Source organism: Cannabis sativa, chromosome 1 (assembly GCF_029168945.1).
Source record: "Cannabis sativa cultivar Pink pepper isolate KNU-18-1 chromosome 1, ASM2916894v1, whole genome shotgun sequence".
Taxonomy (NCBI): domain Eukaryota; kingdom Viridiplantae; phylum Streptophyta; class Magnoliopsida; order Rosales; family Cannabaceae; genus Cannabis; species Cannabis sativa.
The window spans coordinates 6,991,923-7,016,058 of NC_083601.1; the positions used below are offsets into that span (position 1 = coordinate 6,991,923).

General features: G+C 33.5%; 2 protein-coding genes across 2 annotated transcripts; both read left to right on the top strand.

Moving 5' to 3' along the window:
* Positions 1–6,764: 6,764 nt before the first annotated feature.
* Positions 6,765–9,091, top strand: LOC115705015 (16 kDa phloem protein 1). Its single transcript, XM_030632249.2, has 5 exons — positions 6,765–7,042; positions 7,183–7,248; positions 8,162–8,300; positions 8,401–8,536; positions 8,847–9,091. The coding sequence occupies exons 1-5, from the start codon at positions 6,976–6,978 to the stop codon at positions 8,901–8,903; spliced, it is 465 nt and encodes a 154-aa protein (XP_030488109.1). The 5' UTR covers positions 6,765–6,975; the 3' UTR covers positions 8,904–9,091.
* An 11,713-nt stretch (positions 9,092–20,804) lies between these two features.
* Positions 20,805–21,458, top strand: LOC115703763 (probable transcriptional regulator RABBIT EARS). The gene has a single exon (XM_030630997.2). The coding sequence runs from the start codon at positions 20,805–20,807 to the stop codon at positions 21,456–21,458; it is 654 nt and encodes a 217-aa protein (XP_030486857.1).
* Positions 21,459–24,136: the final 2,678 nt, after the last annotated feature.

Genomic DNA, 24,136 nt, shown 5'->3' on the forward strand with positions numbered 1-24,136 from the left:
CTCCTCTCCTCCCCATCCACCCACTTCTCCCTCCCACCAAACATAGTGTTAGTGTTAGGGTTAGGGTTGATTTATTTAGAATAAAAAAATGATAAAAATAGAGCAGAAATAGCACCTAGTGGCCGGCCATGAAGTGGGACCTACACTAGTTAGATTTTTGTTATTTTTCTTATCTATTTTATCTATTTTTCACAAATACCACTTTATGCACTTTCAACCCTATAAATACAAAAATTATTTATTATTTAATAATTAAAATAATTATCAAAAAAATTGTCATTTATAATATTTATTAATTAGACTCCATAAAGTCTTTTAATTAACAAATAAACCCTAAAATCCTATTACTTCACAATCAAGTCATATCTTAGTGAAAATTCACAAACTAAACATAGTCTAATTTTAGAATTATAATTGATTAACTAAAATCAATTAACTGAGTTTTACAAGCAGTTTGTCTCAACTAGTATGGGAACCATGGGCCTATATAACCGAGCTCCCAATAAGGAGATCTAGAATTTACCAAGTAAATTCTATAACTTATTAATTCGTCATTGCACCACTATAGAACTTGGAATTGCACTCTCAGTTATATAGAACGCTCTATATGTTCCACGATATAGATACGTTATTAGTTATCCATTGTTATTATCCCAATAATCAATGATCCTCTATCGATGATTTACATTGCATGGGGATTAATTTACCTTTACATCCTTCAATGTATTTTATCCTTAAAATATTTAGCTGCCTGTAAATGATATTTCAGTGAACTAATATAATCACTGAAATGAGTACTCAACCATTTATCTCTGTTAAGCCAAGCTCGAAGGAAATCATCGTTTCACTTCTATATCCAGATAGAAGGTATAGAATCCGTATTTATGATTAGTGCTCCCACTCAATTGAACTACTATGTTCTTAACCTATACATCACGGGAAGAACCATTTGGTCGACTTTAACGAATAGATTAAAAAACACAAATAATGCAACTGAACTAGAACCTAACTGTTGACCGAGGTTTTCGGCAACCAATAAAATAATAATAATTTAGAGAGCTGTAAGAAATTAAGAAGGAGATTTTTTACGTGATTGGGGCGTTAATGAGCCTTAGTCCACGAGTCAGTGTATTTATGATAGTATTTAATATAGATAATGTTCTTGGTGAGTTTTTACTCTTCTAGCACTTGTGCAACCCAGAATTCTCCACCCCTCTTTAATGAGCTTTGGGGGGTATTTATAGTGTTTTTGTGGGGTGATCCCCAGAATTAAGGTACATGCATTTCTGTAACTATCAGTAAAGTTGTGCATTCCCAATGAATATATCATGGGTTATGCATGGTCTAATCCCTAGGTGCTGTAGGGATTTTATGAGGGCAGTCCTTAATCCCTCTTGACTGATGTGATTCTTCACAGATTAGCCGTCACTAGACTTTATTGGTCATAGCCTAGTAGGTACAGATCCGGGGTTGTGCCGTCAGACTTTATTGCGTGTGGCAGTTCCAATACGCCTCCTCCCATGCGGCATTAAATGCGAGATGACTGCTCAGAGGAAGCCTGACACCACCTGGAGATGCTTTGATGCCATCTTGCTCTCCGGGAGCATATGAGACCTTGCATGCCTTCTCCGGGAGGCATATCCAAAATAATGCTTTGCTCTATAAAGACTTAGCTATTTAATTCAAACGCTAAACCCTTTCCATCCACATGTCACTGTTCGATTGGTGCATGTATATTGGGCAAAATCAGGGGCAACACTAACCATCTGAGGATTAAGATCATTTGATCTAGGATCAACTAGGTGATATTGAATTGAATAGATATTACAGTAAGTTTATCATATCTAATCCAAGTTCAATATCGCTCCCTTCCGATGCATACTCCATGCATCCAACTCAAGCTTACTTTAACCAATGCCCTGGAAATGACATAACACTTATCCAAGGTGCAATTAACTACATTGTAGATTATCATATCAGTTAAACCCTGTGTACTGATAAATCATAGGAATATATTTAATCACATAATCTTAATTACTTTCCACTATGTTGACGACACAATTAACAAGAATATCAATGTGATAAGGATTTGGATGAATTTATAAATCAAATAAACATGTAAATGATCACATGAACCAAAAATCATACTGAATAAGTAATGAAAATAAATTTGTTTCTTTATTGATAGTTGAATAGAAAAGATTACATTGAAATAGAGTTTTATTTAGGGCACAAAGCCCAACAATATATAGTTTCTAAACTATCCATAGTTTTTTAATTATTGCATATTAACGTTAATCTATACTTACAAAGTTGACTAGCAATTTTTCTTAATTTATTGTGTAATAAAAGACTTTTTAAGTAGAATGTTTGTTTATTTTAAAGTCAATGTCTTATCTTTTTATTTTTATTTGAATTACATTACATTTAGAATTTTTACCTTCCGAACTTTAGCCTATGCATTATTGTCCCTCCTAAATTTTTCAGCCTATTATAAATGGTTCTTGAACGATTCAGTATTCATTGTATTGTAAATTGATACTTCGGTGAAGTTTTGTCATACATGACAAACAAAATGAAGATATAGATGCTTAGCCAATTGCCATATCAACACCATGTGTATAATTTAACATTAAAAAAAAATTAAAATTATGTTTTTTAAAACTAAAAATCAATTGGTTATTAGGAAAATTAAGTAAAACTAAATTTAAAAAAAATTAAAATTATTCTTTTCAAATTAATTACACATGTGGCGTTGACATGGAACTAACGTAACAACTTGCTAAAAAATTATGTCATCATTTTGTTTGCCACGTGTGATAAAACTTGACAAAATGACCAATTTACAATGCTGTGAACAGTTTAGGGACTATATGCATAGGTCATAGTTCAGGGGCAAAAATTATAAATAGCCTTATTATTATTGTTTTAGTCTTAATGGGTACCTAGTGGGTCCCTATACTCAATGGAGATTCTCCTATCCCGAACCCCTCGAGAATTAAGCGGGGCAGGGGCAGAAATCGGGGAGGGGGGGGGAGGGGTACAAATGGGAAACAGGAACGAGGTTGAGAGGTGCATTACCTGCTTATTACTCAATTTCTATCCTTGTATTATATTAAACTAGTAAACTGGTCACGCTTCGCGTGCGGCTGTTTATAAAAATTTTAAATTATATATATGTTTGGGAGGAAAAAAATAAAAGAAGTTTACCATTTCAAGGCCCAATAAAAAAGAAGTCAATAAGATTGATATGATACAAGCTCACTAAATAGAAAGAATAAGTGACGTGACATTTTAGGAAAAATGACCCAAAAGTCTATTGAAACTAGACAATAAAGACAACAGTTAAAGTCGTAACTCGACCAAAACCGAGATGAATTCCAACTTGGGATGTTCAGGGATAGATTATGTTTAAAATCATGCTAAGATAAGATCTAATCAAGTACTAACTGAGATACAGTTACCTCAGATTCACTTGAAGTTGAGAGTAGTTGTATTCAGAATAATTCGAGATAGACTAGCTTGATACCATGCTGAGATAAAACATATTCAAATATCAACTGAGACACAATTACTTCGAAATCAACACAGGTCATGTTTAACCCAACTCATGGCAGGATAGGTTATGTCTTAAGGCTGTTTGAGACGAACCAAGGACCAAGCTAAAATCAAAGTTCATTTATGACTAAGCCTAATAAGAAAAAATAAATTAATAATAAATAGTTGATATATGAGATCAAGATAAGATAAAAATAACATCAAGTTAGAATAAATCACATCTGAGACCCGTAAAAAATAATTTAAGTCAAATAAAATAAAATTAATCTAAAGATAAATAATCATAACATAAAATTAATTACTAAAGAATTAATAACTCATAAGTACACGTATCAATCATAGCATTAAAGAATGATAGTACAACTATGCATGTAAAGAACACACAATATAAATGAAGCAAGAAGCTTACATAAAGGGCAAGAAAAAACAATCAGATCAGAGGAAGTACTAAGAACTCAAAGAGGAAAATCCCGCCAAAAAATAGTGACTGTTTAATTTGATCAAAATAATAAAAGTATTATTTTTGATCAAAATAGTTTGGCACCGTATGTGGGAATATTATTTTTTCTCTTTTTTGAAGATTTTTGCATCCAAAATTTTGGTAGTTTTTGACAAATTCTAAGATTTTCAATCCTTTCTCCTTTTGATAAGATTCTAAAAAAGGGGTCTTAAATGGTTGACGAAGAAGAAGATTACATGACACAACATGCACATAACACTGGCCAAGAAAAGGGAAATAATACTGTTGGGCTTTGTGTTCTAAATAAAACTTTATTTCAATGTAATTTTTTTTATTTATCAATAAAGAGACAGATTTATTTTCATTACTTATTTAATGTGTTATTTGGTTCAGGTGATCATTTATTTAATTATTTAACTTATAAATTCATTCAAATCCTTATCACATTGATTTTCTTGTTTATTGTGTTGTCTACACAGTGGATAGTAATCAAGATTGTGTGATTAAATGTATTCCTATAATTTATTAGTATACAGGTTTAACTGATAGGATAATCTACAATATAGTTTACTTTGCACCTTGGATAAGTGTTATGTCCTTTTGTGGGCATTAATTAAAGTAAGCTTGGGTTAGATATATAGAGTATGCATCAAAAGAGACCGATATTGAACTTGGATCAGATATAATAAACTTACTGTAAATATTTATTCAATTCAATATCACCTAGTTGATCTTAGATTAAATGATCTCAATTCTGAGATGGTTATGTTCTAATTCAGTTGCATTATTTGTGTTCTTCAATCTGTTCGTTAAAGTCGACCAATGAATCTTCTCGTGACATATAGATTAAGGACATGGTAGTTCAATTAAGTGGGAGCGCTAATCATAAATACGAAATCTATAGCTTCTATATGGACATAGAAGTAAAATAATAATTTCCTTTGAGCTTGGCTTAATAGAGATAAATGGTTGAGTACTCATTTTAGTGATTATATTAGTTCACCGAAATATCATTTATAGGTAGCTAAGTATTTTAAGGATAAAATACATTGAAGGGTGTAACTATAAATTTGTCTCTACTCAGTGTAGATCATCTATAGAGGATGATTGATTATTAGGATTATAACAAATGGATAATTCATAGCGTATCTATATTGTGGAACATATAGAGCGCTCTATATAATTGAGAGTGCAATTCCAAATCTATAGTGGTGCAAGGAGAAATTAATAGGTTAGAGAATTTACTTGAAAAATTCTAGATCTACTTATTGGAAGCTCGGTTATATAGGCCCTGATGAGTCCATATTTGTTTTATAAATATGATCAATTTATGTATTAATATTCTTAAATTGATTTTTTAAATTATTGATTAGTGTGATTTTAATTTGTTAGGCTATTTTAAATACTATTCATGCATATCCGACAGACATTTTTTCGGGAAGAGTAAAAAAAAATTTCAGGTGAAGATATTTTCTTATGGAGTGGCCAAGCCAATTGGATCTTGCATGCACTAAATGCGGTGAGAAGTAGTTTTCCGGTCATTAGATTTCATTCTGTTGCCTCAATTGCGTGTTTAGAGTCTTTTGGAGGGATTTTAGCATATTTTTGTAGAAAATAGTGGAAACCGACGAGCTCGATTTTACAAGGTGAAATTTAATTACACATTTGGATGACCTTAGAGGAAGAACTGGACTTGGAGCTCAACATGAAAGTTTTAGGTCTCGTTCTTAGCTTTCCAGAAGATCATAAATTGTCAAATTTCGAGCAATATTGAGAGAGTTATCGCCAAAATACTATCAGTTATTGTAGTAAGAAATTTCTAAAAAACAAAAGATAGTGAAAAAAAATAGTTTTTCAAGTAAAGTTGTGATTTTTTTTTTATCTTTTTTTAAAAGATGAGTTATCTTTTTTTTTTTTTAGAGAGATATTTTCTAATACTATAAATAGAATATTAGATGACAAGTTATTAATTAATAATTATTAGTAATTTAATTTTACATATAATTAATTTTAATAAAGTTTTTATAAGGAAATAAAATATTAGGTGACAAGTTATTTATTTATTTTTTTTAATTTTTAAGTTGCATTTAGTAATATTTTTTAATTAGTCTTTTGTTTTTTTAATTAAATAAGTGAAATTCAAAAAACATGTTTTATAAAACTATTTTCACATTTTAGTTTTTTAATTGACAATCAACATTTTAAAAATTATAAAAAAAAATCACTTTCAATTTTTTTTGAAACTGTTTTTTTTTTCTTGATTAATATTTTGGACTCCAACTCCAACTTAGACTCCGGCCTCGGCCCCAATCCTGAACACAGACTACGGCCCCGACCTCAGACCCGAACTTAAATCTGACTTAAATAAAATAAATAAATAAAAAGAATATGAAAGTTATAAAACTCACTTTTATTTTCTGTTTTTGTAATTTAAAAACAAAATTGATTATAGAATAAATTTTTGTTTTTTAAAAATATAAATTTTACTTTTATTTTTATGATTAAAAAATTAAAGAAAGATAAAATTGTTATTAAATACCTTATAAATTAATTACAATCATTTAATAGTTATTTAATAACTAAAAATAAATATAATTTAAATATTTGATATAACCATTATATATTATGTTAATACGATTAATATTTTTTTTTTCAAGCATTAAGGTTATTTGGATTAAGTATTAACTGGCTGTCTCTACAAACAAACAAAAAATAACAATAGTTCTAACTGGTGGGTGTCTGTGAGAGATAGGAGAGTGTGGCTTGTAGTTCATTTTTGAATTGTCAACGCGCTGTTACAGCATCACTCCCCAGTCTTCACTACAACATCGATAAAAACGAAGTCATTCTGACTAAATAGTTTCCCTTTTTAACATAAACTCAAGAGTATTATAATATCATCAAATTTCAAAAAGAGAAAGATAGAAACAGAGAGAGAGAAGGAACGAGAAAGAATCATGGCAACTGGAACTATGGAGGTCTTGCTAGTGAATGCAAAGGGTCTTGGAGACACTGATTTCATTGGTACATTTGTTTTGTTTTTCATCTTTCTTCTATTTTATGGGTCTTTTCACACATGTTATTCAATATTATTTATTCATAAATCTCCAAAACAAAAGATGCCCGTTTCAGATTTCAGTTATATTTTCTTAAAATGGGTATAGGTGACATGGATCCTTATGTTGTGCTTCAATACAAAGGCCAAGAGCGCAAGAGCATAGTAGCCCGAGGTTAGTTAGTTTAGTAACTTTAGCTTCATTTTCTTTTCCAAATACTCATTATATGATATATGAATGTCCCCACAAAATGTGAAATATTGAGCACTTTTTATTATTAATTATATTATTATTTGTTGAAGTAAATAAATAAATAAATAAAAGAACTTCAGGTATAAATGGTTAGGAATGAATATACGGTTATATATGAAATAAATTGGGCAATATTTTTTACCTGCAAAAGGAGGGTTTACATCCAGTGACCAAGTCGATCTATACCTTCATAGGGTATATATGCTTTCCGGACCAAGTGCTAATTCTACAAACATACCTTACACATATACCCACATACATATATAATATTGAATAAGTCCCGAACATTCGATTTTAAATCCACATTCAATTTTTCTTCAATCTAAAAAAATAGTTATAAATGCTTAACAAAACAGGATCATAATCATTAAGATGGTACTATGTACCTCAAATTGAGCAATTAATGTTAGAGAGTGTCAGATTATGGTGTGAAAAGATAATAGAATATATAAGAGTAATAGGCTATCCCTCCCATTGCCACTTGGGTTTGAGATATAACCTCATTTACCTTATCCTCAAATTCTAACATGGTATCAAAACAAAAAGAAAAAAAAAAAGAACAGCACCATCTTAAGGGGAACCACTTGATATGGAACTTCATTCATCTTATTTCTCAAATTATAAATATTAACCATCAAATTATAATTATTGACAATTAATATAATTGTGGATTTGTGTGATTATATTAGGCATATAAAAATTCTAACACCCTACCAACACATTAATTCTCACATAAGCGCAAACACTGCTGCTCTAGAGCTTCATTACTTTATGTGAATCAAAGAAACTAACAAAGTCATTATCAATATTCAACGACTCTAAAAATGGTGAGCAGGACAGGGAAGTAACCCATCATGGAACGAGAAATTCAACTTCCGGGCAGAGTATCCAGGCTCTGGAAACAATTTCAAGCTCAACCTCAAAATTCTAGACAAGGACACTTTCTCAGCCGATGATTTCATAGGCCAAGCAACGTAAAATAAACTACTCATCATATAGCTTGCAGACTCAATAATTTTGGTGAAATGGGAAATCATATTTTCTATTCTAATTCAAACATTTTTATTAGAGCAGGATCTATGTGGAGGATTTATTGGCATTAGGAGCTGAGAATGGAGCTGCTCAACTACATCCTCGTAAGTACAGTGTCATTAGTGCCGACCAAACTTATAGAGGAGAGATTCAAGTTGGTGTAACTTTCACCATCAAGGTATATATATATGTACTTATTACTTTCTTCTTGTAAGAAAAAATTAATTGGTTTGGCAATTTTAATATAGCTAATTGATTAAGTTTTATATGATAACAAAATGTGTATTGTTATTGAGCACTTGTAGTAACACATTCTAGACGTATCGTCTTTTAACACGTAGGTAACACGTAGGAGTGTGTTAGGCGCCACTAATACTTTTTGGAATTTCTTTAACAAAATACAACTTTTCTTGGTAGATACATACTTATCAATGATGAATGTGATCACATTTATTACTTATTATTGTTACTTGTTATTGAATGTGTAGGCAGAGGCTGAAAATGAGGGAGCAAAGTTTGGAGGATGGCGGGAAAGCAGTTTCTAGTTTCCTTTGTTATTACATTTAAATTTTAGCAAACAATGAAATTTCCTTTTCCTCGTTCTGGGTCTAGTAGTGAGTAGTGATTAACATTTAGTTAAAGTCATTAACAAATGCTATGTTTTGTTTTTCTCTTTTTTTCTTTAATCTTTTGTTTTTTTTATTAATCTAACTTTTCTTTTTTGAAATTTTAATCCAACTTTTCTTAAAACATTAGTTAATTGTCATTTGACCTGAGAAAAATACTCAAAAGCATAATGTACAAATTTAAAATTATTGGGCTTAGAAAGAAAATAGGTCAAAGAGTGTTGGGCCCAAAATATTTGGCCCAGAGGCTTTCATCTAAGAGCAGATTATAATCAATAGGAGATTTTAAACAAATGTTTGATATATTTTTATTAGAAATGATTTTTTTTTTAACCCAATTAAAAATGATATTAAATGACTCAAAAATATACTATGTAAGTATTCTCATATTAAATTTGTAGAAAAATAACATTTTTACACACTTTATTACTTAAATTATCTTTTATTACATAAAATTTAGATGGTTCTCATATTTTTAATATTCAATTTATATATTTTTTTTTTCAATTATATGTATATATTTAAGATTTAGAAATATATCACTTAAACATTAGTATATTTATATTAGTTTTATTAAGATTATTTTTATTTTAAAGTTATGTTAATTTTTTTAATTTGTTTTATGAGTTATTGTGAGTTGTTGGTATACATTTAGTTGTACAGTATATTTTTTTTTTGTTATACGATATATTATTATTCTTACATCATATTTATTTTTTATTTTGTTATGTATAATGGTGGTATATATTTTGTTAGCATAATGTATACATTTCAATATAGGTAAATATTGACATTGCTTTTAGCCAACGACACTGAATCTTTAAAGGGATGAAATTATGAATAATAATAATTATAAAATAGCAATACGAACACAAAATATTTTTAAAGGTCCAGCACTATTATAGTGGTAATAGCATACTCTCATTTTTGCTGTATTACTTTAAAAATTGTCAAGATCACAAGGAGTCGGCCAAGTTAGTTTCTTATAAAATCGTGATAAAAATGTACAATAATTTTATTATCGTAATGGCTCTCTAGAGAGTTCAAAATTGGATCCATAAATAATGGAATGACTCCACTATTTATATAAAAGAGACAATGAATATTGTTATCCAAAATAATAGGAAACTCTTTATGATACCCTGTCTGACACATAAGTCAGTAAAGTGATCATTGTCGAATGGTTTCTCATTGTCTGACACAATCTTGTTTGAAAGGTAGTAACAACATGCTATTTTTTGACGACAAAGTCTGTGATGACCGCATAGTTTAAACATGAGAATTAGTAGACAATTAGTGACTTAGGGCTCGTTTGGTACACTAGGCTCGGGTTTGACTCTGGGTCCCTGGTCTGGTTCGAGTCCAAGTTCGCTCCTGGGTCCCGATCTTAGTATGGGTCTGGGTACAGGTCTTGGGATCCAAGTCGAATATTGCGGTTGGGTCCAAACGCTTTGTAAAGCTAATACAAACTATTTGTTATGTATTAAATGATGCAACTTACATTGCATTAATTTTTTGTCGTAATAATTAATACAATATATTACTTTATCCAAACATATTATTATTTATTATTTAATACAATACGACTCTTATGCGATGTTAGTCCCAAAAATTGGAAGAGTTAATTTGCGAGATTAGTCAACGAATACGACCTAAGGATCATTAATCTTGGAAATCCATGCTTACAAGTCTCGGGTATATCTATGCAACTTGGAGGTCAACCCTGTAACAACTCATGAGTAGAGTTAGTAAGATGAACTTATTAGGTTACAATTGTTGGAGGATTTTCGTAGTGATATGTTCAGAATTGGATCTTTTCACGAACTTTAAATTTAAAGATCTCTTTCTTATCTTTCCAACTTATCTTGAATTGTCCAATTCTGATGAATATCGAGAAAGTTATGGCCAAAATACTAAGGTTCCCGAATTGTGACAGCCTGACATGCGAGCTGACGCCTCCCATGCGAGATGACGACTCTCATGAGCGACTCCCTAGCTATTGTGCGACCCCATGGGGGGTTGTGCGAGTCCAGGGGCCATTAGATGAGCCGGAGGGCATTTTGGTGAGTCGTGGAACCTTCATACAAGTGGTAGAGAATCCGTTCGACCTGCGAATGAAGGGTGAGTGGGGAGCCATGTGGGCGTGCGAGTGGGGACCCAACAATCAGGCTGAGTATGAAGCGATGGTAGCTGGATTAAGACTCGCAGCTGATGGTTTTCTAAGTGAGGGGAGAATACCAAGCGAAAGGACCTTAGATGGTGGCATACTTGGCCAATGTTAGGAGCTACCTAGAACGGCTGCAACATTTCACGATTGAGCAAATCCCAAGGAAAAGCAATGCCAACGTCGATGCCCCTGCTAAACTTGCATCAACCCGGGAAATTAATGCTCTGGAGTCTATACCAGTAGAATTCTTAGCCCAACCAACTATCAAGTGTGACTTGGTGTTGCAAGTGGAGGATGAAACACCCTCCTAGATGACGCCATACATTGAGTACATCCAAGAGGGGAGGCTACCCGCGGATAAGAAGGAGGCTCGAAGAATCTAGTATAAAGCTGCTAGGTATGTCTTGATTCATGGAGTTCTATACAAGAGAGGATAATCTATGCCACTCCTGCGCTGCATAAAAGAAAGTGAAGCACAACGAGTGTTGTCTGATATACATGAAGGAGAGTGCGGTAACCACGTAGGAAGATATTCAATGTCAAGGAAGGTATTTAAACAAGGATACTACTGCCCTAGCTTGGAGAAGGATGCGATGGAATTTGTAAAGAAATGTGACAAATGCCAAAGGCATGCCAGCTACAGTAAAGTCCCCCAGCCGAACTCACAAGAATGACCAGCCCGTGGTCTTTTGCCATGTGGGTAATTGACTTGATTGGGGCCTTGCCAACAGGAAGGGCCAGAGCGAAGTATGCAGTAGTAGCCATAGATTATTACACCAAGCGGGTAGAGGCTGAGACACTAGTCAGCATCACCACTAGGCAAGTTGTGTCCTTCATTAAAAAATTCCTAATATGCCACACAAGATCATCACTGACAATGGGACCCAGTTTGAGGGATACTTGTTAAGTTCTTACTGTGCGGAGAGGGTCATTGAGAGGGGATTCTCGGCATTAGTGCACCCCCAGGCTAACGGGCAAGTTGAGGCAGTGAACAAGATAATCAAGAAAAACCTCAAAATGAAATTGGAAAAGCTTAAAGGTTGATGGGTAGATGAACTGCCGAACGTACTCTAGGCATATAGAACCACGCCCTGCTCCACCACAGGTGAAATTCCCTTCTCCTTGATATACGGATGTGAGGCTGTGCTTCCCATCGAGATGAAGCTCAATTCGTTTCGCGTGAAGAATTTTAATGAGTCCAACAAAAAGGCCATGGCGGAAAATCTAGACCTCTTAGAAGAAAGGAGGGACATAGCCCAAATGAGGTTGGGTGTATCAACAAAGGGCAACCCGGTACTATAATTCGAGAGTCCCCATGCATGTCTTTAGGACTAGAGACTTGGTATTAAGAAAGGTCCTTCCCAATACTAGGGATCCAGGAGTAGGAGTTTTGGGAGCCAATTGCGAAGGCCCCTATCGGATCGCTAAAGTCATCCCACTCGGGACCTACAAGTTGGCCCGCATGGATGACACGGTGGTACCGAGGGCGTGGAATGCGGGACACTTGAGGAAATACCATTGTTGAGAAGGCGATGTCTGATCTAAAAAAAAAAAGATGAATGACGCCAACGATGAATGAGGAAGTGAGGTACAAAAATTTCTTGGCTGGCAAAGATTAGCTACCCTTCCTTAGCAAAAGAAAGATGCCTCACCTCACAAAATTGTCAAGCCATAAGAGGTCCTCACGGACACTCATGGCATAACGCCGATATGAAAGGGACATCTCTCAGGAGTAAGCAAACATTTTTCAATCAAGAGGGTAGTGTGGTCAAGTGCTATAAAGCTCTCTTCCATCCAAGCAAAAGGATGGATTTACAATAAGAGGGAGACTGCTCAAAGAGCCAAAACTCCCCCAAAGTACATGCCTGTCTACCACGGGAAAAAATGGCCTGGCCAAAGAGTGACCACCCTCCGAGTTGCTCGACCAACACCAGTTACAAAGATGGCTCAGCCAGAGAGTGATCCTAGAGTCGCTCGGCCAACGCCGGTTACAAAGATGGCTTGGACAGAGAATGACCCTAAAATGACTCAGCCAACACCGATTAGAAAGATGGCTTGGCCAGAGAGTGACCCCAGTGTCACTCGGCCAATGCCACTTATGAATATTATTGGGCCAACGAGCCACCCTCAGAGTTGTTCAGCTAAGGCCTAGTAAAATTGTTGCTTGACATATTGGCGCGAAGTAAAGTTCACCCAAGGGAACCCCCGTATAGAGGGAGCAGTGTCTCAGAGATAACTGAGAAGATCTCATGCCTAGACAAGGTATATCCCCCAACTTATTTAGTCTGGAAGAACACTTAAAATAATTCTTGTAGACTGGAGGGCAAGTGTTAACCCCAAAAATTAGAAGAATTGATTTTTGAGATTAGTCAACGATCGACCCCAATAGTCGAGAGAAATAACCTGTAAGATTTGGTTGAAGAATGATTGAGTCAATGCATACGACCTAAGGATCATTAATCTAGGAAATCCATGCTTACAAGGCTCGGGGTATATCCGTACAACTTGGAGGTCAACCCCGTAACAACTCATGAGTAGAGTTAGTAAGATCAACTTACTAGGTTACAATTGTTGGAGAATTTTCGTAGTGATATGTTCAGAATGGGATCTTTCCACGAACATAAGATTCAAAGACCTCTTTCTTATCTTTCCAACGCATCTTTAATTGTCCAATTCCGATGTATATCGAGAAAGTTATGGCCAAAATACTAAGGCTGGCGAATTGTGACAGCTTGGCATGCGAGCTGACGGCTCCCATACGAGCTGACGGATCCCATGAGGGACTCCCTAGATATTGTGCGACCCCATGGGGGTTGTGCGAGTTTAGGGGCCATTAGGTGAGTCGGGGGCATTTTGGTGAGTCGTGGAACCTTCATACAAGTGGTGGAGCATTCGTTCGACCCGCGAATGAAGGGTGAGTGGGGAGCCGTGTGGGCGTGCAAGTGTGGATTGGCGAGACGTGATGGCGAGCCGTGTGTGCTAGATGGGGATGGGCAAGGCGTGAGTGGAAGTGGGGGTTGTGCAAGCCGTGAGAGGGAGTAAGGGGGTCGTGCGAGCTGTGAGAGGGAGTAGGGGGCCGTGCGAGCCGTGAGTGGGAGTGGGGGTCGTGCTAGCCGTGAGAGGGAGTAAGGGGGGTGTGCAAGCCGTGGGAGGGAGTAAGGGGAGCCGTGCATGCGAGTGGGGAGTGTGCGCGAGGGGTAGTGACGAGCCGTGAGTACACTTTGGAGGGATGCAGGTGTAGGGAAGGAAGTGAGGGCATATGGATAAGGGTGAAGTTGAGTGAGAACTCTGGGGATCTTGCATCCAGAGGAAGGCATACACCCACGTCTTTTGAAACCTCTGGATGTAGGGGAGTACAAGTAGCGACGACAACGGACTTGCATGGTCTGAGGACCCGACCAAAGGTACACCATGACTACTCACCTAAGGCTTGCAGGTGGGGACTCCCAAACCTGCAACTGGGGACCACACACTTGCAACTCAAAACCACACGTCTGCAATTTAGAACCACACACCTGCTGCTCGGGATCACCCTCCTGCAGTTGGGGACCACGCATCTGCAACCCAGGAGCACATGCCTACAATCGGGGACCACTTGACACCAGATAATATTACGAAGCGCAAGGCCACTCCAGGCACCTGCAACCCACAGCTCGAAAGTTATGTGTTGATACCGTTTGACCATGTTGTACCCTTGGCCACTAGTGCCTATAAGTACCCCAATTTAGATGTAAGTGGGGTTGGAAGTTCATTTTTTGTAACTCATAGAGTTAATGCAATAGAGAGCAGAGCATTTATTACTCATTTCACTTCTTCTCTTTATCTCATCTTTTAATAGTTACACATTTTCCAACAACTAACTTGGTTGACGAGTTCTATCCGTCAACATACGACCTACCAAACGAGCCTTTAATTGTTAATTTATGGTTATATGCTTACTAGTACAAAATAGGACCTATTGTTAGAAATTAGCCTTAGAGAAATAGTTTCTCGATTACTGAGATTTTATTAAATTCTAAGTGTATTATATATGTTATATATGAATTTTTATGATTTTCATATTTCGTGCCTGGTAATAGTGGAATGCGATGATTTGACATTAAAGTCACTTAGATACGGTTGAGTATCTTAGAATTAGCGGGCAAAATAGTTAGACATTTAGAATGTCGAGATTATTTGGGGTTATGATTTTTACCATTTTACTCCTAAGTTATGAGATTACTTATTTGTGAAGAAAGGACAAAGTGGTCTTTTTGCCCAAGGATATTTATGACTAGATTTTAATAGAATATCATAGTTTTATTTAAGTATTATTTGCTAATTATTTTTAATAGATAAACCTAAATTTTTTTAAGATTATCTCTAAAATTAAAAACAAAGTCTCTCTCCTCACCACACACACTCTCTCTCGACTCCATCTTAAACCCACAAAAACAAAACCCTAACTCACCATTTCTATAGGAATTCAGCTAGAATTTCAAGTGTCATTGAAGAGAAAATTTCAAGGTAATTCTAGTTACTTCATTCTCTTAATTCCTTTTAGAATTTCTAAGAAAAGTTTGGTTTAATTATGCAATTTTGTGATTTAGGTTTTATTCAAGTTTAGGGGTTGTTGGGTTGGTTTTGGAGTTCTATGTTGGATTGTTTGTGATGCTTTTGGGAGTTATTTGATCACTTTAGTGTTGATTAGCTAAGGTGGTGTTTGGTAATACTTTTGCTTTTTAATTTTAAAAACAGAAAAATAAAAGTAAATTTTTTGTTTTTAAAATTTTGTTTTTGAAAAACAAAAATGCGTTCTACAACCACTTTTGTTTTTAAATTTTAAAAACAGAAAATAAAAGTGTGTTCTACAATCACTTTTGTTTTCTGTTTTTAAAAACAAAAAACAAAAGTGTGTTCTGTAACTATTTTTATTTTTTAATTTTAAAAACAAGAAACATAAATTTTGATTTTTTTTAATTAAAAAAATTATGAATATCATTTATTTTTATTTTTAAATAAATATATAATTATAAAAAATTAAATAAAAAATACTCATTAACATCTTAAAAAAATTCTAGTAATTTAAAATCACGAAACTCATTATTTATAACACAAAACTGACAAAGTCATAATAAAATATGAACTAATAATTGTCCAATCTTGAAAAAAAAAATATTTAAAAAGTTTTAATTATTAATAAACTTCACTCATTATCTTGATCGTCGATTTGCTCTCCTCCATATATGATTAGCAATTTCATCACGGACATTAGCCATTTCACGAATTTGATCTCTTGATATGCTAAACTCAACACTATCATTCAAAGTTTCGTGGGTGCTTTCTATAGTAGTATCTTGTACTTCGGGAATGTCTTCATCTCCATCAATATATATATATATATCTTTTTCTGTATTCGTCCTTATACGCTTCCACGAGTGCTTTGTAAAGGTTGTAGTATTCCTATTTCCCTTCAAAACTTCTTCTTCCATAAGTTCAATAAAAATTTCTTCATGTTTTTCAAGTCAAACAGAAGCTTTGCTATTATCAATAATAACCACCTCACTATCTGTTCCTGCCATCTATTCAATCTACGAGTCTTTGGGACAGTTGGCTAAGATTTTGTTAGTCGCTGGGCGACACTTTTGTATATGAAATATTTTGGTATGTTTGTAAAGCAAAATGGGATCCTAGAATTATATAACTTTACATATATAGTATTTATTTATCAAAGGTTCAAGTTTGTTAATTTTTTTTTTAATTATGCACTCAATGAACCCTTTGATTAGCCAAGGAGTGCACGGTAAATTAGAAAACACAATGACGTGCCTAATTTAGTAGGGCTTTACAAAGTCCAAAGCCTTCTTAGATGTGACTGTGTTCATAGGCCTTGCTTCTACACATTTGGTGAAGTAGTCAACAACAACAATCACATACTTAACTCCTCTTTTTGCAGCTGGAAGAGAGCCGACCAGATCGATTCCCCAAACGACGAAGGGCCACAGACTACTCATAAGAGTGAACTCAGTTGATGGAGCTCTTCACATTTTTAGACATATTCAATGCAATCTTTTTTCGTGGTTGGCTATAAATACCCTTGTTGGATAATTTTATTCCACAAAGTGGGTCAAGACGTGTGGTCTCCGCAAAAATCTTCATGAATCTCATGAATAACTGCACTAATTTCTCTTCCATCTATGCACTTTAAATACGAAACTAACAACCCCCTGCGATATAGCTGTCCATCTAGAATAACATACTTGGGGAGCTTGATATTGAATCTTTTAGGCACCAGCCCTGTCGGATGGAAGCTATCCAAAATTGTGAAATTGATAAATAGGGCCTATCCAATAATTAGAATGATCAATAACCTTTACCCCCAATACTTCAATACTTGGTACTTTAAGGTGGAAATGGGCACTACTCCATATTACTAAATTTCTGAATCTGTTGCTAATTTTGCCAACATGTCCACAATCTCGGGGGACTTGGCGGATGCTATATATTTTAAAATTTTACAGCAGCTCTCTAGATCAAGACATGTGAGTGGCCAATTTCTCACCCTTGGTTTGATATTCTCTGGATATCTAATTTACCACTAGTTGGAAGTCATTTTACACTTCGATATTTTGGGGTCCTACTTCCTTTTACAGGCATAGGCCAGCAATCATTGCTTCTTATTTTGCTTTGTTGTTGGAGGTTGGAAATTTGAAGTGAAGGGCGCTTTGGTGTTGATGTCCTAGCAGGGAATTAAGATTATTCCCAATCCAATACCCATCTCATTTGATGCTTCATCAACATGGATTTTCTAGAGCTACAGCTCAAGAATTGGCTCGTCTGGATTGTCGTTCATTTAATACAATCCACAATGAAATCTACTAGGGCTTACCCCTTGATGGAAATCCTGGGTTGGTAATGAATATTGAATTGGCTAAGCTCCATAGCCCATTTTAACAGCCTTCCAAATGACTCCAGTTTTTGTAATGCCTGACAGTTTGGGTGATTGGTTAGTACCTTAATGGCATGGGCCTGAAAGTATGACCGCAGCTTCCTTGAGGTGATTAGTAAGTAATAGGACAACTTCCCAATAATGGGATATCTAGACTCTATGCCCAACAGTCTTTTGCTTACGCAGTACACCAGAAGCTGGACCTTTCTTTCTTCTCGCACTAGGGCATCACTTATGGCATGATTTGACACGACCAAGTACAGGTACAACAGTTCTCCCTCAACCATCTTTGATAAAATTAGAGCTTTAGTCATATGCTCCTTTAATATCTGAAAGGCCTCTTCACATTCCTTAGTCTATTCAAACTTTTTGCTTCCGCATAGAATGTTGAAAAATGGAATGCACTTATCTGTCGACTAGGAGACAAATCTATTGAGGGTTGGGATTCTTCCGTTCAGACATTGGATGTCCTAGTGTTTCTTGGGAGATGGAATACCTAGGAGGGCTTAAATTTTTTATGGATTAGCTTTTATTCCTCGAGAGCTGACGATGAAGCCTAAGAACTTCAAAATCTAAAGATGCACTTCTTAGGATTAAGCTTCATGCCATACTTCCAAATGACAGTGAAGGCTTCTTCCTAATCACCGGTATACTCTCTTAAGGTTTTAGAATTTACCATCATATCATCCACATATACTTTCATGTCTTTCCTAGGACGTCTTTGAACATTTTGTTGGCCAATCTTTGATATGTTGCTCCAAAGTTCTTTAGCCCTAATGGCATGACAATGTAACAGTACACTCTTTTATCCGTCTAGAAGCTAGTGTAGTCTTAATCTACTACGTGCATCTTGATTCGCAAGTAATGATGCAGATGATGACGTAGTCACCTTAGACGTCTCAGGTCTTAGAATCTCAAATGCCACAAATGATGTCGACACAAAAAATGTCACAGATGCCGCAAACTATTTAGATGATATCGACACCACAAGGGTAGCAATATGGGCAGCAGACATCACAGATATTACAGACACAACATGGACAACATACATCTCAAATAATGTTGACACAACACGGACAACATACATCTTATATGATGCCAACACCACATGGGCAGTAGACATCTCAGATGATGACGAGTTCGCAGATGCTGCCAGACTATCCACAGATGTCAGATATTCGTAGAGAGTGATGATGACGACACTACAACAAATTTCTTTTAATTTTTTTTTATTTTAGTTTTATAAACTATCGATTTTATATTTATTGATGTTTTATGAATACTCACTTTACTCTTGTAGTAAGTAGTCTTAATTTAATAATATGGTAATATTTGTGACTCTTAATATTTAATATGAAAATATTTAATTTTTTTATTTTTAATTAAATGACTTTATATATTAACTAATTAAAATATGTAAATAATATAATCTAATTTAATTTTTATAAAAAAAAAATCAAAATAGATTTATAATTTTTTTCTTTTAAAACCGAGTCTAACGACAAATCCAAAATCAAAACCAAGAATTGATATCAATGGAGAGAAATACTTTAATATTAGTTAATCATAATAACAATAATATATGATATTGAATACAACAAATCATACACATATATGTCAACCTTTACAAGTGTACTTTGTCTTTTCTTATGTGCATATATAGCTACCATTATATAGCAGTCTGTTTAGACAGAATTTTCTCTACCTGATGATATGACTAACTAATAATATTGTTATCTAATAGGTAACAAAATGGATATAGAAATTAATTAATTTTCAAAAGAGCCTCACACATCTTACAATGAATTAAGATGACCAAAAAAATACCATAAGCTTAGATAAAGTAATTTTACCATGTCCTCCAAAGATTATAGCCTCATGAACCATGATAGCAACTATATATATTTTTCTCTTCTCAATCCATTAGGGATAATTTTTTTTTTTCTTGTAAGGTCCATTAGAGATAATATTATTGCTTATTAAAATATTATATGTTGGAATATAAATTGATAATGAGAACCAAAAAAGGTCAACAAGAAGATCCCAAAGAGAAATTGTGAAAGGATTTTAAATCCAACTGTAAAAGTCTCTTGTACCATACATACACGTCAAGATCGTCCTCATTGAAAATCTAGCTATACCTTACGCTAAGCGCTGCAACAAGTTTGCTGCTACTTGTCCATATTATATTATTATTATTATTATTTTCAATTTAAAATAAGTTTGTAGAGAATTGGTAAATGTACATTATATTTTCTCACATTATATATTACACAATAGTGACCGTTTGGCTTTTGTTTTTCTTCATGCATGCGTGGATCAAATCAAAATGCATGACAGTTGCTAAAACAACAGTAGCAGTACTACAACTTAATAAGAAAACTGTAATTTGTAAGATTAGATCGATGGACAATCTAAAAACAACAAAGTACAATGTAGTATGACTAAAAACAAATAGGAAAACTTAACTTCAATGGTTAATATTATAAAATAGTGATATGTGAGAGATGTGACCTTTTCAGCTAACCCCTTTTCCCCTCTTGTACAATATTAGTAATTTAGTAGTAGAACAAGTATAGTAATAATACTAGTGTAGTACTTTGTCAAGTCCTATAACTATAATATAATATATATATGTAGCATTAAAATAAAGTTTCTTATGTATTGTTCAATGGAGAAAGCTTATAATACTTATCATCATCAATATTATTATATGATGACTACGATGAAATCATCATCATCTTCATGGGAAGAAAAGGCTTTTGCAGAAGAGACGGTTGGGGGTTGCATATGGCCACCAAGATCTTACTCTTGTAGCTTTTGTATGAGAGAGTTTAGGTCAGCTCAAGCCCTAGGAGGCCACATGAATATCCATAGAAGAGATAGAGCTAGGCTTAAGCAATGCCTAAATAATATTAGTCCACCCAACAACCCTCATGATCATGATATTATTCTAGATCAACATCAATATCTTTCTTCTAAACCGTCGATGATCATGACCTTAGATAAACCGTTTCTTTTGCCTTGTTTTGACCGAAAAGAAGAAGAAGATGTAGAAACAGATTTGTGTGTGGGCCATGGCAGCAGGAACAACAAACCAATAATTAATAGTACTCCCCAACTTTTTCGTGATGAAGAAGATGATGATGATGATCATAGTAATAATAATATCGATACAACAATATCCAAGGCTGCTGCTGATCATGATCTTGTTTCTCCTCTTGAGGTTTTCTTCAAGCCCTCTTCTTACATTCATGATCATTCTCTTCATCGCCGATCACAGGTAATTGAAGTCAACGCTTCATATAATTCCAATAATAATATGGATGATTTGGATCTTGAGCTTAGGCTTGGTCACCCTCGTAAAATAGTCAAATAGTTATATATTGTGTATGCAGTACTTTCGTACTATAAATATATATCATGATTATGTGGATATATATGTTAAAGATTAAATTCATAATTAATTTACTAGTTATATATAGCTAGTAAATACTGATCATATATATATTTATCTAATTTCAACTATTGATGATCATGAGAATGATATCTAATAATGTATAACGATCATTTTTAATTTCTCTATAAACTTTTCTATTTCTATATACTGATGTTATCATATTTAATGATGAAATTTTATTGTTTATACATAAATTTTGTTTACATTTTCTATAATTAAGATGGCACAGGTATACATAATTAGTAGGATTATTCTTGGTGGGTCCAAAAGAGTAATGTCATTAATTTGGGGATGGTGTATGGGGAAACCATTTGACTGAATTTGCAGAAGAAAAACTCAAATTCTGGTACACACAATAGCCATAAGTAGCACTCTTCAACTATTCAACTGCCACTTTCTTACGAATCTCTAGACAAATAATGTAATATTGGACAGAGTGAAAGAATAGAAAGAGAGAGAAAGAAAGAATTTAAGTTACAGGGGCTGTAGGTTTTAAAGGGGTGAGAAAAAATGACAAATTACTGATCTTAAAGTCATTTCTGCTGCATATCTGTCGCATCAATACGTGAAACCCTTTTCACCACAGTTTCGTATATTTAAAAAAATTATATTTATATCACTAAAATATCACCATTATAAACATGATTAGATGAAACTCTTATAACAAAAATAGTTTATACTCTAACTTAGTCGGTAGTAAAACATACTAAATTCAATATTTTAACGATACATTTTTTTTATTGAGGTAATAACGTTTTTTCTTTTCAGATTGTTTGTATGATGGTGTTTATTAGTCAGAATAATTCTTTGTTTTTTAATTTATGTTCTAGATAATTTACTACGATAGTTATTTTTTTGAACCGGCTATGATAGTTTGTTATATATTGAGCCTTTTTTTTTAACTTTCTATACGAGTTGAAGAAAGAAAAGCAAATTGTTTGAACGAACATATCTTTATGAAAAAATCAGAAAATAAAAATATATATTTTGGATGCTTCAATTAAAGGTGTATTTGGATTTAAAAAAAAAATGTGTATCGTATTGATAAAATATTTTGTGCCACCTCCATGTATGCATTATGGGTACAAAATGAGTTTTGTACTAATTACCAGGATTCACATTATATGAAGACGATGAAATTAAAATTTAAAAGCATCAATTTATCAATTACTTGATCCATTATTACTAATTACCGGTTCTCTTCATATGATAATATATGATAATACGTTTATTTATTATTTTTTTTTATTTAAGCGTTTATATAGTATAATTATGTTTTACCTGAGACTCGAACATAAAACACACACCCACTTATGGCCACGAGCCAGCATCAAGTGGTTCACATGATAATACGTTTAAGTATCTGTTGTTATTTATGTGTACAAGTGCACGTTTTAATTCAAAAATAAACAAATTTATTTTTGTTCCTTCTCTTCTTCTCCACCAACAACCACGGAATCTAATTGAATAAATATATCTAATTTATTCAATTGTTTCATAAATAATCAAATTATGGAGACAAAAAGGTAATCAACAAAACTCACATCTTGGAATTATTAGGGTTAGATGTCTACATTTTTGTTTTTTCATTTGGTATATATACATATATGCATATATATATATATATATATATACACACACAGTTCTGTCTAGCATTATATAGACTAATATAACATACAAAATTATAGAATTGAACCATCTTAACGACCCTACGAAGCCTAAGAATCTTCAATCATCATTTATATATATATATAGTGATTATGCGGCCGCAACCACCGGAAGACACGGCGAGGTTCCGGAAAATTAGTTTCAACGTTTCTCACTTATCCAAGATTTTTCTTTCTTCTCTTAAAAATAAAAATAAAATAAAACATGGCTTTGACTAAAATGTCTTTCATGTTATCTTAAAAATTAAAAATCGTCATCTCTTTTACTACTGGATTGAATGACTTAATATTTGTATTTTCTTTTTGTTGTTTTTTCGTTAGTTAGAGGAGGTTGTATTTTTCCTATGACTGGCTTGTCACTTTTTCTTTGATATAGGTGCAGCTTGGTCAAGGGTGACATAATTTTGAGTATTTTAGTTTTATTTCTCTGACATAGTTTTGTTTCATTGTTGGTTATTCTTTGTTCTTTGATCACTCGTCATCAAATCGTTGTTAGTAGTTGGGAATAACAAGTTTTCTGCGACGGAAAGAATTGTTAGTAGTACAGTTACATACTTGCACAATAATTGGCACTACTACAAGCAAAGACTTTTAATCCTGATTTTTAAGGCCTTTTATCCCACATTTTAATTACTAAAATGAAAAAAAATACATGGCAATGGGATAAAAAAGATATTTTTAACTTGATTTTTATATAAAAACCGAGATAAATTGTACCATTTTATATCGTTTTTCTTATAAAAATTGGAATAAAAAAATATGTTTTATCCCAGTTTTATGAGAAAAGTAGGTTAAATAATACTTTTTATCCTATTTTTTATATAAAAAAAAAAACTGGGATAAAAGGTACAAGTTATAGACACCTTTTAATTATCCCACTTTTTACAATAATATATTGTTTCACTTTTTTTTCTTTTAAATTTACTTTCA